Source organism: Spermophilus citellus (assembly GCF_964194105.1).
Source record: "Spermophilus citellus genome assembly, chromosome: 14".
In the NCBI taxonomy this organism is placed as follows: Eukaryota; Metazoa; Chordata; class Mammalia; order Rodentia; family Sciuridae; genus Spermophilus; species Spermophilus citellus.
The window spans coordinates 55748762-55766253 of record NC_138194.1 but is presented as its reverse complement, the minus strand read 5'-3'; the positions used below and the strand labels follow the sequence as shown (position 1 = coordinate 55766253).

Here is a 17492-nt window from a genome sequence, read left to right as displayed (position 1 = left end):
AGACAGTTTTTATCATAAAATTCTGTATTATTTCTATTTGTTATTATTTGTTTACTATGAGTATAGATTACTTTTATAATTTTAATGAGAGATTATGATACTTTAGAAATGTTTTTTTCTGTTAAAACAAATTAAAAATTATTTATGAGACGGATGCAGTGGCTCACACCTGTAATGCCAATGGCTCACACCTGTAATGCCAGTGGCTCAGGAGACTGAGACAGGAAGATCACGAATTCAAAGTCAGCCTCAGCAACAACAGTGAGGTGCTAAGCAACGTAGCAAGACCCTGTCTCTAAATAAAATACAAAATAGGGCTGGGGATGCAGCTCAATGGTTGAGTGTCCCTGAGTTCAATCCCCAGTAGCTCCCCCCCCAAAAAAAAAAAGAAAGAAAAGAAAAATTATTATGAAATGCTATTAAACTTCTATATTTTCATAGTGATAAATGCTAAATGAAGTCATAATAAGATACGGTCAACTTAAAATTATATTCACCATAATTTTTCTGAACATTCTTTATGTCATTTTAAAGTAACATTATCATAAGGTCCATATACATAACAGGACATCTCAATTCACATGAAGACACAAAATATGCTTCGATCTGGAAAATTCCAGGTCTAACATAAATAAAATACGAAAGAGAAGAAAGTAAAGTCCAATTGTTCAAATTCCTCGTTTCCCACCAAAAAGAAAAAGAAAAAAAGCCAACCTGATTTGTCTTCTGTGTCATCAAAGTCAACGCTGAAGGAGTGGCCACTATTACTGATGATTTTAGCTGAGCTGGGATCATACTTGATACTAAGAGGTCGGAGTGAAGAGTCATATTTTACTTCTTTGGTTTTAATCTCAATTGGAGATTGCTGATCACCATCAGCAATGGGGAAAAATTCATTCCAGTGAATAGGACCTTAAATATAAAAATCCAAAAGAAAAGGACTAAGTTAAGTTCTTTCATTCAATAAACATTTGTTAAGTGCAATGCAATATGTCTGAGATTGAACAATTAATAATATCCTCATTCTCAGGAATTTAGCACCTAATTTTTAAAACAAGATTATTTTTTAATGGGTTTGGAAAAACACCTGGTTTGCCTAAAGTCCTCTCCAGAATCAATTACCCTTTGTACATAAAAGAACATGTAAATTTTTTTAAAGTACTTTCCAAAGGTACTCATAAACTAAAAACAACAGTACAGTTCACCACTGAAAACAAAGAGATTCAGTCTTAGATTCAAGAATGTGCTCTGGTTGCTCCAGAGGTCAACAAGTTTACAAAGTGGAAAGAGTCAAAGTTGCTGAGAAATCTAAGCAAAAAAGGAAAGGGTGTCATCCTCAAGAATTTTCTTCATTTTCTTCTTTTTTTCTACCACTTACTGTTATATTTTAGTATCATTCAGGTCTCAGCTCAACTAGCTGTAATATGCAACAAGCAGACTAAGAACCTACATAATCTTTCATATACAATAATCCCAATAAAATGGCTGTACCCATGTCAGGAAATACAGTATTGTTGGTTATCTGCAATAGAGTCAGGTCACAGTTTATTTCTCTTTTTCACACTTCAGAAGGTCCCTCAGGGGTTTCTTTGCCAATGCTACATTTTAATTCCAACACAAGGGACAACTGTCATCCTGATCTTCTATTCAAAAAGTCAAAATTGCATCAAGTTTACAAATCAAATATTCATAGGTACATTGAAGTAAGTCGATAAACCAGCTCTTCCCTTATCTATCCTCTTCATTTCTCTGGGAGATTCCAATCAAGTTCTGACCCTCAAAATCAACATCTAAGTTGCAGCTCACATAAGCTCTAAGTCATTCTACAGATGTGAGTCACTGTACAGGTCACAGGATCTTATTTTCTCCTCTCCACTATGAATGCAATTTACTCACCAGGTAAATAGGGCATAGGGCTACTGACTAAGCTTTTCCCTACTTTGCTAACCACTTTTTCTCTAGAAATCAAGTACTGATTGAAACAAAATAGCATGACAGTTATTAGATATTCATTGCAAAAATTATCTTTAAATGATAAAACTTAAGAGTGAGATTTAAAGGAACGCAATATATCATAATCATCAACAGTTTGAACCAGTAAATCTAATGCTGCTTTTTACTTTTTATTATTGCGAAGGAGAAAGCATATATTATTTCTTTCACATATACTTCAGGTACAAAAATGTCATAGCATAAATACATACCTAAACATAACTAAACACTGAAGAGCTGCCTGACACTTGGGACTTCAAAGCAACTTGAGCATTTGAAAGTCCTTCGATAATATTACAGAAAAGGCATCTATTTCCTTATTTATTAAACACTTCTATTTACTTTTCTGAGTACTCTTTCTGTACACAATATCATCCTCTTTTTTAATGCAGACGGAGCTTTCTATTATCACTAACAGTAAGGTTGAGTTAACCCAACGAGAATCAGATCGCAAACATGCAATGCAAGTGTCACAACATGCTGTTGACTCTTTTTACAATCAGCAAGGAGCTTCTCTCTCAATTCCTTTCCTCTCCTATTTCTAATCCTTTATAACTAAAGCCATTTTTAGAAGAGTCAAACCAAAATAAAATAAAACTATGGTGTCAAATATCCAATATTCACTGGGCACAGTGGAGTGTGCCTGTAATCCCAGCAGCTCAGGAGGCTGAGGCAGGAGAATCACAAGTTTGAGGCCAGCCTCAGCACCTTAGCGATGCCTTAAGCAACTTAGCAAGACCCTGACTCAAAATAAAAAATAAAAAGTACTGAGGAGGGCTGGGGTTGTGGCTCAGTGGTAGATACTGCCTTGCACATGTGAAGCACTAGGTTCGATCCTCAGCACCACATAAAAATAAATAAATAAATAAAGATATTGTGTCCATCTGCAACTAAAAAAAAATATTTTTTAAAAAAGTGCTGAGGATGTGACTTAGTGATTAGGCACCATATCCAGCATAATCTATTAACTAGTATTGTTGGTTCATTTCCCTGACTTAAAGACTCCTAATGTCCCATCTTATCAAATCTGCTATTCCCAGTTTAAGTTTCCTTAAGTCTCCTCAAATCACTGGTTTTGCCAATGTCTTAACATAAAAAAAAAAAAAAGGCAACAAAATTTGCCTAGTCAGGATTCAAAACATGTCCTGAGGTATTCGGCCAAATTAATCTACTTAAGGGTGTGGTTCTCAGAAAACCACTGCATCTAAAAGACAGGAATGGCCAAAAAAAATCCTAGCTAAAATACAAAGTCATTTCATGTTAATGCCTTCACTGAGATGAATTTTCTAAATTTCTGAAAATGAGCTTCATTAGAGACAAAATTTTCTAATCTTAAAGTATAGCCAATACCCATTGATTGAAATACCCTTTTTCCAAATCACAGTGTGGGCACTTTTGCCACTTACTATTAAGCAATGATAACAATGATTCAAGCAGACAGAAGAAAAGAAATTCGTTTTGTGAGGTTTGTTTTTTCAAAATATAAATTAGAAATTAGCAAGATGCAAGATTATAATTATGGCCTCAGTCGAAAAGAAATCTGCCTAAATTTTATCTTTCATTATTAGAATTCTATATCTGCTTCCATTTTGAGGCTCATATTTCAATATTCATAACCTCAAGCTATGGTTTGAAATGAAACTTTTCTGTTTCTTTATGAAAGCAAACTTTCTAGAAAAGTTATTCTTCAGTACTATTCAATAATGGGCATGTTAATCAAAGTTTTATTATTCATAGCCCTCATTTTGACACTCATCTACTGTAAGGTTTTCTTGATGTCATTTTTGCAGTTACTTGGAAAAATTATTGCTTGAAACAATCAGTTCAGTTTAACATACAAACAAGAAAAATGTTTGACTTCTGATAATTTAGGATATGTAAGAAGAAAAGTGGCCGGACCAATGGACCATGCCGGTAACGCCAGCTATTTGGGAGGTTGAGGCAGAAGGAGGATGACAGGTTCAAGGCCAGCCTGGGCAATAGAAGAGGCCAGGTCTCAAGTAAAAAGGGCTGAGGATGAAGCTCAATGGTAGAGGGCGCCCCTGGGTTCAATTGCGAGTACCGCACGCACCAGCACCATTAATTATCATTATCGCTCTTATCAATTAATAAATTTTATCACTGTCTTATAACTCCAATAATGCTAATCCTCAGTCTCTGCAAGGATGAGTGTGGAAGGAGAGGCAGAAAGAATGGAGAAGAGCCCGAAGTATAACTTCATTTCCCAGAAAGAATTTGAAGCCTTATTACAAAAAAGTAGCAGTCAACCAACTGATAATTGCTGTGGCAATATTTTATAGTAACAGCCAAGAAGTCAACTTAATCTTCAGTGTCAACATGCAAGTTATTAAAATTTCTTAAGGAGCTTTTCAAAGATTTTCCATGATTTGTTTCTACTAAGTGAACAGCTTATAGACCGAAAGCGAACTTGTCCTCATTTCACTCTGACTTCTAACCTCCAAGCCTTAATTGATAAGTGGTTATTACTAGGGAAGTGCTCGGCTTTTCAAATCAATGAATATATATCTCGAGGCAATGAATATATATGAAGAGTTGGGATCTGGGGACACCTGACAAAGTCCCCAGTGTTGGACTCCCCAACACTCCCCACTACCAACACCCGCCAAAGACGCTTTCCCGTCTGCACTGGACGAAATCTGCCCTCCGCTTCCTGCTTTGGGCTCCAGGGAGCGCCGCTCAGTTTAAAGAGGAACCTAAAAGTTTCTTGCAAGTGTGAGATCAGCGCGGGGGCATCCGCCGGCCCCTCGGTGGTGCCCCGCGCAGAGCCCCCTCCCATCAGTGAAAAGCACTCACCGTTATGTTCGCCGTATCCCCAGCTGAGCCTCGACATGGTCCCTCAGGGTGGCAGGCTGTGGAAGATGTGGCTGGGCAGAGAGAGCAAGGAGGGTTGCTTGCCGGCGCGAGCGCAGACGCGGGCGGGACCCAGCCGAGGGCGGGACCGAGGGCGCAGAGCTCAGCAGTTGCAACCCTCGAACCCCAGGGTCTGGCGCTCGGATTTCGTCCTCCAGGGGGCGGTGGCGCAAGCAGGAAGGCGCCCAGCGCAGGAGCGTGAAGGGGAGTTGGCGCAGCTTGGCTGCATCCTGGGGCACAGTCCCTGCTGCTCTTACTTTGGGCTCAGGAATGAGAAACTGGGTTAGGCATGGAGAAAGAGAAGTACCCGCCACGCACATACACAACACGCGTTTCCAGAGGGGATTTCCTGCCTTCTGGGAAGTCACCCAGTGGAAAGTTGCCTAGAGGCTATACTGGAAATGAATGACCCAGCCTGCATCTACCCGGCTGGGAGGTAGGTGGGCGTCCTGGTGGAAATGTGAACAGATTGGTGATCCCAATGGTGGTGGTGATTCCAAATACGCACACAAGAACGGTGGCAATAACCACGGCTTTAAAATAGTGTTACTGCTGTTCACCCATGAAGAATCCTTGCTTCCCCGAATGCTGAAGTGTAACACCAGAGAGGCACCCAGAGGCAAGTTTAGAGTGGAAAGTGGAAGCTTTATTAAAGGACAGCAGAAAAGACTTCTACCCAAGGAAGAAGGGGACCCTAAAGGCTCGACTCCATGTAAGGGGGAGGTATTCCCTCTTTTATAGCTAAGGTCTTCTTTCAGCTTTCCCACACTCATGTCTTTTGTTTCCCTTTATCTTGCAGTGACAGAATGCAGGTGGGAAGGCCCAAAAGGTGGGAGATAGGTGGGCTGGAGGAGTATTGTGGGCCGGAAGGGCCTGGGGCGGCTCTTGATTAGCACCTCCCTATTGCTGGGAGCTGCTTCATTAACTTTTCCTTAGGATGGGCTCAGCTCCCGGGCCTTGGGGACATTAACATTTCAATTTCCCCAAGTGCTGCTCCACTTTCCTGGACTCCATTCTCTATAATGCCTCCATTTTATTTATCTTACTCAATATTAGACCCGATTTACCTAACTACACTAACTACCTATCTGTAAATCTGGCTTCAATAGCAACTACTATTTATTAAGGGATTACCATAGGGCAGGGTCTTAACCACATTTTTTTTTTTTTCATTGAGATCCTTTTCAGCATTCCCTTGAGAAGATATTATACACGTCCCTAATTAGGAGAAAGGAAATGAGACTTAAAAATGCTAAGTGACCCATCCTGGTTCACCTAGCTAATAGGGGCAGGAGCTCCCTCAGGAAGAGGAATGGAGACCCCTGCCCCAGTCTGAGCTGGCTCCATCCGGATGCCTAGGGCTTACTCCTGCACTCTACAGGCCTGTGATTGTAGGAGGAAACCACTTGTTGACACTTAAGTCCCTGAATTCTACTGCCCTTCCTAGGCCAAGAAGGGAGGTTTGCGACCATCTTTCTCTGGATGCCTGGCAGGCCTGCTGCCCTAGACAGAAGGCAGAACTAGCTGTGGATGTGGTGGGTGTTTTGAGTTGGCTCCCGGCAAAATATAGTGGTCAACTGTGTGACTTGCCAGGATTGTAATTACTGTTTTATTTGACTGAAGTTGAATTGAGGTCAATTTGAAATTTTCAATTGAACTGTGCAGTGTTATCTGTGGTCAGCTAATGTGAAGAGTTTCTTAATGGGCACAAGCCTTCTATTTAAAAAAAACGGTGACTGTTTTAAGTATCACTTCTTTATTTTATTTATTTACTTTTCTTTAATTTTTTCCCCTTGCTATCCATACAGCTTCTACATGAGTAGGAATTCAATCTCCTGCTAATGGCTGCATTGTTTAAGCACCACTAAATTAAAATCCACTTAAACTATCCCTCTTTAGACCTGTTTTAAATATCCCTTACTGTAGCCTCTGTTTGTATAGTATTAAAGGCTAGACTGCAATAAAAGAAAAACTTTTTAATACAACATAAGAATAATAAACTTTAACCTTCTTTTAAAACCAGGGGAAGGCTCTCGATTTTTTTTGACATATTATCTGGTACAGTTGGATTCATTTATGCCATGAGTGTAGTAGAAGCCAAACTTTTAATAATGAGTCTGATTTATATTTACTTTCATCACAGAATAATATATACAGATATCCCTCAGTATCTGTAGGGATTGATTCAGGACCCTCTTCTGACCCCAAAATGTGAGGGTGCTCAAACTACAAAGTAGTTAAATACAACCTATGGGTATCCTTCTATACACTTTTTTGAGGGGAGCGGGTACCAAGGATTGAACCCAAAGGAGCTTTACCACAGAACTACATCCCAGGTCTTTTTTAAATTTTTATTTATTTATTTTTTATTTTTATTTTTTTTTATTTTTTTTTTTTTTGAGACAAGGTCTCCACTGAGTTGCACAGGCTCTAATCCTCTTACCTCAGCTTCCAGAGTCCCTGGGATTATAGATGTGCACCACCATGCCTGGCTTTTCCTCCTATATACTTTATTTATTTATTTATTTATTTATTTTTATTGGTTGTTCACAACATTACAAAGCTCTTGACATATCATATTTCATACATTAGATTGAAGTGGATTATGAACTCCCAATTTTACCCCAAATGCAGATTACAGAATCACGTCGGTTACACATCCACAATTTTACATAATGCCCTATTAGTAATTGTTGTATTCTGCTACCTTTCCTATCCCCTACTATCCCCCTTCCCCTCCCCTCCCATCTTCTCTCTCTACCCCATCTACTGTAATTCATTTCTCTCCTTGTTTATTTTCCCATTCCCCTCACAGCCTCTTTCTTATATGTAATTTTGTATAGCAATGAGGGTCTCCCTTCATTTCCATGCAATTTCCCTTTTCTCTCTCTTTCCCTCCCATCTCATGTCTCTGTTTAAAGTTAATCTTTTCTTCCTGCTCTTCCTCCCTACTCTGTTCATAGTTGCTCTCATTATATCAAAGAAGACATTTGGTATTTGTTTTTTAGGGATTGGCTAGCTTCACTAAGCATAATCTGCTCTAGTGCCATCCATTTCCCTGCAAATTCCATGATTTTGTCATTTTTTAGTGCTTCGTAATATTCCATGGTGTATAAATGCCACATTTTTTTATCCATTCATCTATTGAAGGGCATCTGGGTTGGTTCCACAGTCTAGCTATTGTGAATTGTGCTGCTATGAACATCGATGTGGCAGTATCCCTGTAGCATGCTCTTTTAAGGTCTTCAGGGAATAGTCCGAGAAGGGCAATAACAGGGTCAAATGGTGGTTCCATTCCCAGCTTTCCCAGGAATCTCCAAACTGCTTTCCAAATTGGCCACACCAATTTGCAGTCCCACCAGCAATGTACAAGTGTACCCTTTTCTCCACATCCTCGCCAGCACTTGTTGTTGTTTGACTTCATAGTGGCTGCCAATCTTACTAGAGTGAGATGGTATCTTAGGGTGGTTTTGATTTGCATTTCTCTGACTGCTAGAAATGGTGAGCATGTTTTCATGTATTTGTCGATTGATTGTATATCCTCCGCTGAGAAGTGTCTGTTCAGGTCCTTGGCCCATTTGTTGATTGGGTTATTTGTTGTCTTATTGTCTAATTTTTTTGAGTTCTTTGTATACTCTGGATATTAGGGCTCTATCTGAAGTGTGAGGAGTAAAAATTTGTTCCAGGATATAGGCTCCCTATTTACCTCTCTTATTGTTTCTCTTGCTGAGAAAAAACTTTTTAGTTTAAGTAAGTCCCATTTGTTGATTCTTGTTATTAACTCTTGTGCTATGGGTGTCCTATTAAGGAATTTGGAGCCCGATCCCACAATATGTAGATCGGAGCCAACTTTTTCTTCTATCAGACGCAGAGTCTCTGATTTGATATCAAGCTCCTTGATCCATTTTGAGTTAACTTTTGTGCATGGCAAGAGAAAGGGATTCAGTTTCATTTTGTTGCATATGGATTTCCAGTTTTCCCAACACCATTTGTTGAAGATGCTATCCTTCCTCCATTGCATGCTTTTAGCCCCTTTATCAAATATAAGATAGTTGTAACTTTGTGGATTAGTCTCTGTGTCCTCTATTCTATACCATTGGTCCACCCACCTGTTTTGGTACCAGTACCATGCTGTTTTTGTCACTATTGCTCTGTAATATAGTTTGAAATCTGGTATCGCTATACCGCCTGATTCACACTTCCTGCTTAGAATTGCTTTTGCTATTCTGGGTCTTTCATTTTTCCGTATGAATTTCATGATTGCTTTATCTATTTCTACAAGAAATGCCATTGGGATTTTGATTGGCATTGCGTTAAACCTATAGAGAACTTTTGGTAATATCGCCATTTTGATAATGTTAGTTCTGCCTATCCATGAACAGGGTATATTTTTCCATCTTCTAAGATCTTCTTCTACTTCTCTCTTTAGGGTTCTGTAGTTTTCATTGTACAAATCTTTCACCTCTTTTGTTAGGTTGATTCCCAAGTATTTTATTTTTTTTGAGGATATTGTGAATGGAGTGTTTTTCCTCATTTCCGTTTCAGAAGTTTTGTCGCTGATATACAGAAATGCCTTTGATTTATGTGTGTTGATTTTATATCCTGCCACTTTGCTGAATTCATTTATTAGTTCTAGTAGTTTCTTTGTAGATCCTTTTGGGTCTTCTAGGTATAGAATCATGTTGTCCGCAAATAGTGATAATTTAAGTTCTTCTTTTCCTATTTTTATGCCTTTAATTTCTTTTGTCTGTCTAATTGCTCTGGCTAGTATTTCAAGGACTAAATTAAATAGAAGTGGTGAGAGAGGGCATCCCTGTCTTGTTCCAGATTTTAGAGGGAATGCCTTCAACTTTTCTCCATTCAGAATGATGCTAGCCTGAGGCTTAGCATAGATAGCTTTAAATCACTTCAAGATTACTTACAATATCTAATGCAATGTGAATGCTTTGTAAATAGCTTTTATACTATATTGTTTAGAGAATAATGATGGGGGAAAGTCTGGACATGTTCAGTACAGATGCAATTTTTTTCCTAATATTTTTGATTCAAGTTTGGTTGACACCATAGATGCAGAACCCATAGTTATGGAGGGTTGGCATATATATATAGATAGATAGATATAGATATAGATATATAGATATATGCATGTGTGTTTCTTATGTGTGTATTTATTTTATATTTGTGTACATCTTATGTGTATTTAAGAATATTGTCTTGAAAATTTAAGCCTTGCTTACTTGGCTAAGTAAGGGCTCTAATTTTGCATCAAACCTATGGATATAGATTTCAAGTAGTGGAGCCACATCTATGCATGGTATGTATACAGTGAAAGAGGTAATAAGAACCCAAAATTCCATTAACCACTTACTTCCAGTGTCCAACTCTCAGGTCAATTGCTTCATATTTTATAAACCAATCAAATCTCTATAAGAAGCCTAGTAAAGGCTGGAGTTGTAGCTCACTGATAGAGCACTTGCCTAGCATATGTGAGGCAATGGGTTTGAACCTCAGCACCATATTAAAAAAGTAAATAAATAAAATAAAGATATTGTGTTCATCTATAACTAAAAATATTTTTTAAAAGAAGCCTAGTAAATCCATTTCAGTAACTCAAATGATTTAGCTCATCAAGGTGAATAATGTTCTAATATCAGATCCTGATATCCAATTATGGTTGAATAAATGAATGAATGAACCAAAATTTTAGAAGTTCTGATTGGTGAACTTCAAATGCTTCCCAAATTGTTAGTTTTATTGTCTGGACACATAATTCACTCAGGTTTGAATTAACATACAGTCTATTCACTTTTCCAAAACAGCAACTTAAATAATGGAAACAATCAAATTACACTTGTAGGAGACTGGTTAGATATTCTGTAGAGCATCTACAGGGTAGGACTATTCTCCAGCTATAAAAAGAATGAGGATCTCCATGAGCAGATATGGAGTGAATCCTGGCATGTAGTAGGTAGAAGAAAAAAGATTCAAGAGTGCAATATACTATATTGGTTTAAAGAAAAAAAGAGAAACCATAGTTAAATAGTTGCAACTTCTGACAAAAAAAAATATTTCCAGGTGATAAACCACAAATTATAAAAAAATGATTTTTTATAGAGGATGGGTGGTTAGGGGATGGAAAGATTAGGGATAAAAGGGTTGGGGTTATAGCTCAGTGGTAGAACACTTGTCTAGCATATGTGAGGCACTGAGACCAATTCTCAGCACCACATATAAATAAATAAAATATAGGTACATTGACAACTAAAAAAAAATTATTGAGTAAATCCTCTCAGTTTCAAATAGAAACAAATGAAGTTAATTATATATTGGTTGATACCATGACCATACAGAAAAATAATTAGGTACTCTTGGGTGTAGTACTCTGGCTGCATATCCTTACTAGAATAGGCAATGTATTAGGAAAAATTGCAACAAAATCTTGAACTTTACTAATAGGCTTGTTTTGGTAAGAATATTGGTGTTGTGATTCTGAAACCATTTTTGTCTCTATTATAAGAAAGAATAAATCAACAAATATATTGAAGATCTTCAGAAACAAGATTTTCATCCTGATTTACGCAAAAATATAAAACAGAAGAAGCTAAAAAAGAACACCATGGTGTTGGATTTGAATACTCCTCACTGAAAGATACTAAAAGCAATAACACCCAAATAGTAAGGAAGCTCATAAAATTTAAATTACAGATCCTTACTTGGAAGCCTCTTTAAGGCTACCTACCCAATTTTAGATTTGTAATTCTGTATTCTTCCTTTTTAAAAAATCCCAAAACTGTATTTGCTTCAGCCACCATAAATCTGGATCTACCCCTTGCTATTAGACACCTAACACTGAGATTTTTGTTTCTAAACACCATTTCCCATTAGAAGGAACCAGAGATCCTGGGAGAAGTGATTGGTTTCAGTTCCAGGGCAGGGAAAGATTAAGATCAGCCTAGGACATACTGTATATGCCAGAGAACTAGAAATTTCTCAAAAACTAATTTAGGTTGTATGATACATACATACATGTGTACATTAATGAGCTACCTTGAAGGAGCTCCCACTGCCAAATTTAGGATAATGGGACCATCAAAAAGAAAAATGATAGTAATCGTTTACAATCCCCCTCCAAATATCCAGGAGTCCACGTAATGTTCAGAGCAAGAGCTAGAATGTGTGTGTGTGTGTGAGAGAGAGAGAGAGAGAGAGAGAGAGAGAGAGAGAGAGAGAGAGAGAGAAAGGGAAAGAAAGAAAGACACACCAAAAGATATTCTTTTTTGGGGGGATGGAGTACCAGGGATTGAACTCAGGGACACTTGGCTAATGAGCCATAACCCCAGCCCTACTTTGTATTTTTATTTACAGACAGGGTCTCACTGAGTTGCTTAGCATGGCTCACTTTTGCTGAGGCTGGCTTTGAACTCATAATCTCCTGCCTCCCCGCCTATCAAACTGTTAGGATTACAGACCTGTGCCACTGTGCCCAGCTGAGAAAAGCTTTATACCATCTATCAAATACAGATAAAATGATAAAACTTTAAAATAATAATTTCTGCAAGATCAGTATATTTGGTTCAAGCAAAGATCAGTAACGGGTACTAAAACTTCTGGGCAAAAGGTTATTTATTAATAGAATATTCACACTGTCTAGAATGAACCCCAATGGGATCTTAGGTTATGAAGAAAGTTGTAATAGATGTTCTGAATCAGTTGGAGAAATGTAAACAAGACAGCATAATATAATTATGATTAATTGATGTGAGTTCTCTTAGGTGTGATAATGGTAGATGAAATGCTTTAGGAGATAGATGCTGAAGCTATGTATCTAGATTTGGGAAAGTAACTTTCACTTATCTTAGTCAATAACTGGTGAATCTAGTAAAGATACTTAGTAGGTTTCCATATTATTCTTACAGTTTTTCAATATGTTTAAATTTTGTTTAAAACAAAAGTTTGGGAAGACATCACCCTTTTCTCTCCTCTGATCAATGAACCTGTGAACTCACTAAATAACCCTTCAAAACCATTTATGCCCCTTCTCCTTAACAAAGCGCCCCTGTCTCAGCCTTTACAACCAGTAGGTGTAAACAAGGAAGAATTACTGTGACTAGGGAACTCAGGGATCCTGACTGACGATAAAGTGATTGTCTCCCCTTTACTTTGAACCAATGATAGAAAACAGAGAAGTGGGAACATGTGGTTAAGGGGATAATTCTATAAACGGGGCCCACTGTGCCGACCCCCACATACTTTCTGTTTTAAAAAGCAATTTACCTGCAGCCCTGTCTGACTTAAGCTGACAGAATACGTTACGTCCCTCAGCAAACAACCTTTTGTGGCAGGGAAAATGTAGGCCCCTATGCTGACAAAAAGAACACAAGGTATGAACTTGAACTTTTGTAATCTTTACACAGACCAGATCCCAGAACTCAGGAAGAGAAGGATGATTCACCCTAACCATAAAATCTGTAATAACAAGTTCCAATTAGAACTGGTGAGCATGGGCCAAAGTGACCCAGAGTTGTCAATGGCAGTAGGGACTAGAAAATCTGATGTCATCTTGCTGCCAGTCAAAAGCCAAGATGTGGGCGGGCTGGGGTTGTGGCTCAGTGGTACAGTGCTTGCCTAGCATGTGTGAGGCACTGGGTTTGATTCTCAGCACCACATATAAATAAATAAATAAAAATAAAGGTCTATTGACAACTAAAAAATGTTAAAAAAAAAAAAAAGTCAAGAGGTGGGTGTCTGGGTGCAGTGGCACACACCTGTAATACCAGACACTTGGGAAGCTGAGGCAAGAGGATTATGAGTTCAAAACCAGCCTCAGCAACTTAGCAAGGCCCTAAGCAACTTAGTGAGAATTTGTGTTTAAATAAAAGTGTAAAAATGGACTGGGGATAGGGTTCAGGGGTTAAGTGCCCCTGTCTTCAATCCCTCATACCAAACAACAACAACAACAAATATATATATATATATATATATATTTTTTTTTTTTCAGAGGTGGACCTGAGTACTATCTGGAAGCTTCCCTGGACCTCCCATGAAGGGGAGGGCAGGAAAGACATGGTATGAAATCTTTCTGGCATGATTGTAAGAATCGGGGTTTGAAGGGGGACCTCCATTCTGCCTCAGTGTCTGTGCTCTGTAACACTGGTTAGATCCAGGTTAAGCTTCCGGTGCAACAAAACATGCTTTAATGGGCTCTCCACTTTAATTAATCAGATACTGTGTATCATAATGAGCAGCATTTGTAAATGTCAAACCTAGCCATAAAAGTACTTAATTTAATTGTATATTAAGAATATCAAAGTATGAGTTAATATTGTTTTCTTAGGGTATGTAATAGCATTTCTTTGAGATGCATATTTTTTCAGGCATTCTATTTATAAAATCCAAATGTGAAGCTAATTATCTCTTACCTTCTGATTTTTAACAAATGGGGAGGTGAGTTGAGCGAGATTGTCCAGTTACCTAGAGAAGCAAGCATACTGTCAGGGATATAGCTCCAATCTGCACAGTTCCAAGTCCAAGGTGTTTTCCAACAATTTGTGCCCTGTGTTTTCCCTCATCAAGTTCTATGATTTGTGCAGCTGGGGTTTATTAACCACAGATATGTTTTATCATTTGTTATCTTGTGGGGAGTGTTGATTATACAGCATTGATATTATATGGGGTTTCAATGTCTTTAATTTTCCATTCCTAAAGTTATCCTAAGGTTAGGGTTGAATAATGCAATCTCCCAAGGATGAATTGAGTCCAAAAAAAAAAATTAAAGGACTTGCCCAAGTGACCTAGATTTCATGCCAAGATGAGGATTCTTAGGCCAAAATTGAAAGGGTAACGTCAATGAATCACTCTCAAATCTCTTCTCAGATTATAGCTTTCAGAAGCTAGAGCCAAACATCTCTTTTGTCCTATATTGGCACAAAAACACATTGCTAAAACCTACTTTCTACATTTTTGTTCTTTAGTTTAATCTTCACAGTTTCCTACTAGAAACATATTCACACTCTATTTGGTAATCATGTTACAGAAGGAAATAAAGTATTAATGAGAAAAAAAAAGAAAGCTAAAATTAATGTAAAAGGAAATGAACTTGTGTAAGTATCAGATCAGTGTAGAAAAATTCAAATAATCTAGTCCAGAACAATTCAGCTTTTTAAAAAAAAAATTAGTTAATAGTCCCTCTTGACTTGGATTGAATAAGTAGTGTCACTATAGCTGTCAACTCTAATAATGACAAGAGAAAAATTATGGGTGCTACAGTTATTCCATTATTGGCTGGTACAAGGTTAATCCACTCCTTTTTGTTCTTTAAGAAGGACAGACTGTTCTATCAAGAGCAGTTTCCTTATCCCTATCTCACCTTAAGGAAGGTGAGATTTGCTGTCACTTCAAGAATTTCCCCATCTGCATCCTACCTTTCCACTATGGAAGTCTTTCTGCACTGGCCCTAAACACCTATCAAGACCTCCCTCTCCCACCAAACATTCCATTATATCTTTCATAGCCTACATTGCTAACTCCACCCCCTGTTCTTCATCACTACCACCCACATACTTTCATGTTTTAATATTTTTTTCTTTAATGGGAAAATCGATCCCTGAACATTCATACATCTCCCATTTGCTCCCCCTCACCACCATAACACTACTCAGATTCATCCTTCCATGTGCAATTGTACAATCTTATTAATTAGGGTTCTGCAGAGAAATAGAATATAGATAGATAGAGAGAGAGAGAGAGAGAGAGAGAGAGAGAGAGAGAGAGAGAGGTATTATAATATAATCTCATTATGGAGACAAGCTGGGGGCTGGGAACCCAGGAAAGCTGATGGAAGATATTTTCATTCCAAAAATCAGAAGGCTCAAAACTCAGGAAGAACTAACATTTCAGTTTGAGTCCCAGGGTAGGAAAATACCAAAGTCCCAACTTAACTGCATTGTGGTTTCATAAATTTTCTCTTCTTTAAAAGGTCGGTATTTTTACTATATTCAGGCCTTCAACTGATTAGATAAAGCCCATTCCACTAGGCAAAGCTATCTGCTTTAATCTTTCTGCTGTATGCAATATTAGTCTCTTCCCCAAAAATATTAACATTAGCACTCCAGAGTAATATCTGATCCAACATCTGTGTGTGTGTGGTGTTGGGAATGAAATCCAGGACCTCTAGCATGCAAGGCAAGTGCTCTACCAATGAGCTACATCTCCAATTTTCTGACCCTCATAACTGAGCATCTCATAGCCCATATTGATAAATTATTCACCATGCCAACCTTTAAATGTAGGGGGTTGGGGACTTTCTACTAAGAGCCCTCCTCTCTCTACAATCTCTTCCTAGGTACTTCCATCAATTTCTGTGCACATGAGCTATCTAACTTAGACATCTGTTCTAGCACAATCCAAGAGAAACAATGTGAGTTAAATTATGAGTGTAAGCAGCATATATAAATTCAAACTTTTCATTAGTTAATTCTGAAAAATAAAAATAAAAGTGAAATTAGTTTTAGTGATATATTTTACTTAATCCAATATATCCAAAATATTATCTTTTCAATATGAATCAATATTTTAAAACATTAATTGCATCAGTTATCAATTTATTACCTCTCAGATCTAAATTCACCAGGCATTACCAGTTCTGTGATCATGAAACCTGAACACCCTCTTCTTTGCCCTCTGGTAGGAGAACATTGCAGGAGAAAGGAACATCTCTTTTTGTTTACAGAGTTCTGTGTTTTTGTTTTCTTCTTGGTGCTGCTGAGCTGTTACCTGAGCCATCCAGATGAAGACCTCTAGGGCATCTACCTGTACAACCAGAGTGTGCCTTTGCTCACCAGGCCCTGACCCCAGCCTAGTGATCATCTCAATGCCCATCCTGAAGCAACTCAGTCCAGGTCCCATGCCACCCTCTGGGCAAGCAAATGCCCCGACTCCCTCAACATGGCTGCCCACCAGCCTGAACTCCAAAGGGGTTCTTCTGACTTGGACCATGTGCACTCTAGGTTGTGTATGACACAGCCAGAGAGTTCCCAAATTTTTGAGTCCTTTGGCACATGTGAATGCCTGCACACCAGCCTTAGCTCACCCATCCATAATACCAGTGCAAATGCCCTGCAGTGGTATTGCCTGCTTGTCTGACAACTGTGGGCCAGCTCTAACCTACACAACCTAGCAAACTTCTCTGCCCCATATTGAGTTGCAACCATGCCTTCTCCAGTGGTCTGAATCTCAGTTTTGGAGAGGCGCTGACTCCCAAACGAGTTGGTCATTAGAAACTCCCTTAGGCTCAGGGAATTCTTCAGCGTTCTCAGACCATCTTAGAGTGTTCCTTGTTAGAGTTAATAATTCTTCACAGTAAACCTTCCCGGTTCGAAATAATGTATGATTTCTATTTTCTGACTGGAGCTTAGTGATACAATCATATCTTTTACATTGTTTTTCTCCTACAAAGTGTTTCAAATCTGGTGTGTATTTTAACCCAACAACATATCTGAATTCAGACTAGTCACATGAGCCTACTGGCTACTGGGCAGCCCCGTTCTACATGAACTAATTACACACAGCTGCTCTTAAAATGTCTGAAATGGGAATTAGAGATTCCTCCAGTTTTCTCTAACTTATTAAAT

The 17492-nt window shown here is 38.2% G+C and overlaps 1 protein-coding gene across 1 annotated transcript in view; it reads right to left on the bottom strand.

Annotated features, from left to right (window-relative positions):
* Positions 1 to 4933, bottom strand: part of CA13 (carbonic anhydrase 13) — a 32826-nt gene extending 27893 nt beyond the window's left edge. The window contains exons 1-2 of the mRNA XM_081265688.1: positions 4807 to 4933; positions 715 to 912 (exon numbers count right to left, since the gene is read on the bottom strand). Coding sequence (XP_081121814.1) covers positions 715 to 912; positions 4807 to 4843 — 235 coding nt within the window. The 5' untranslated portion in view covers positions 4844 to 4933. The remainder of the gene's footprint in view (positions 1 to 714; positions 913 to 4806) is intronic.
* Between the last annotated feature and the right edge of the window lie 12559 nt (positions 4934 to 17492).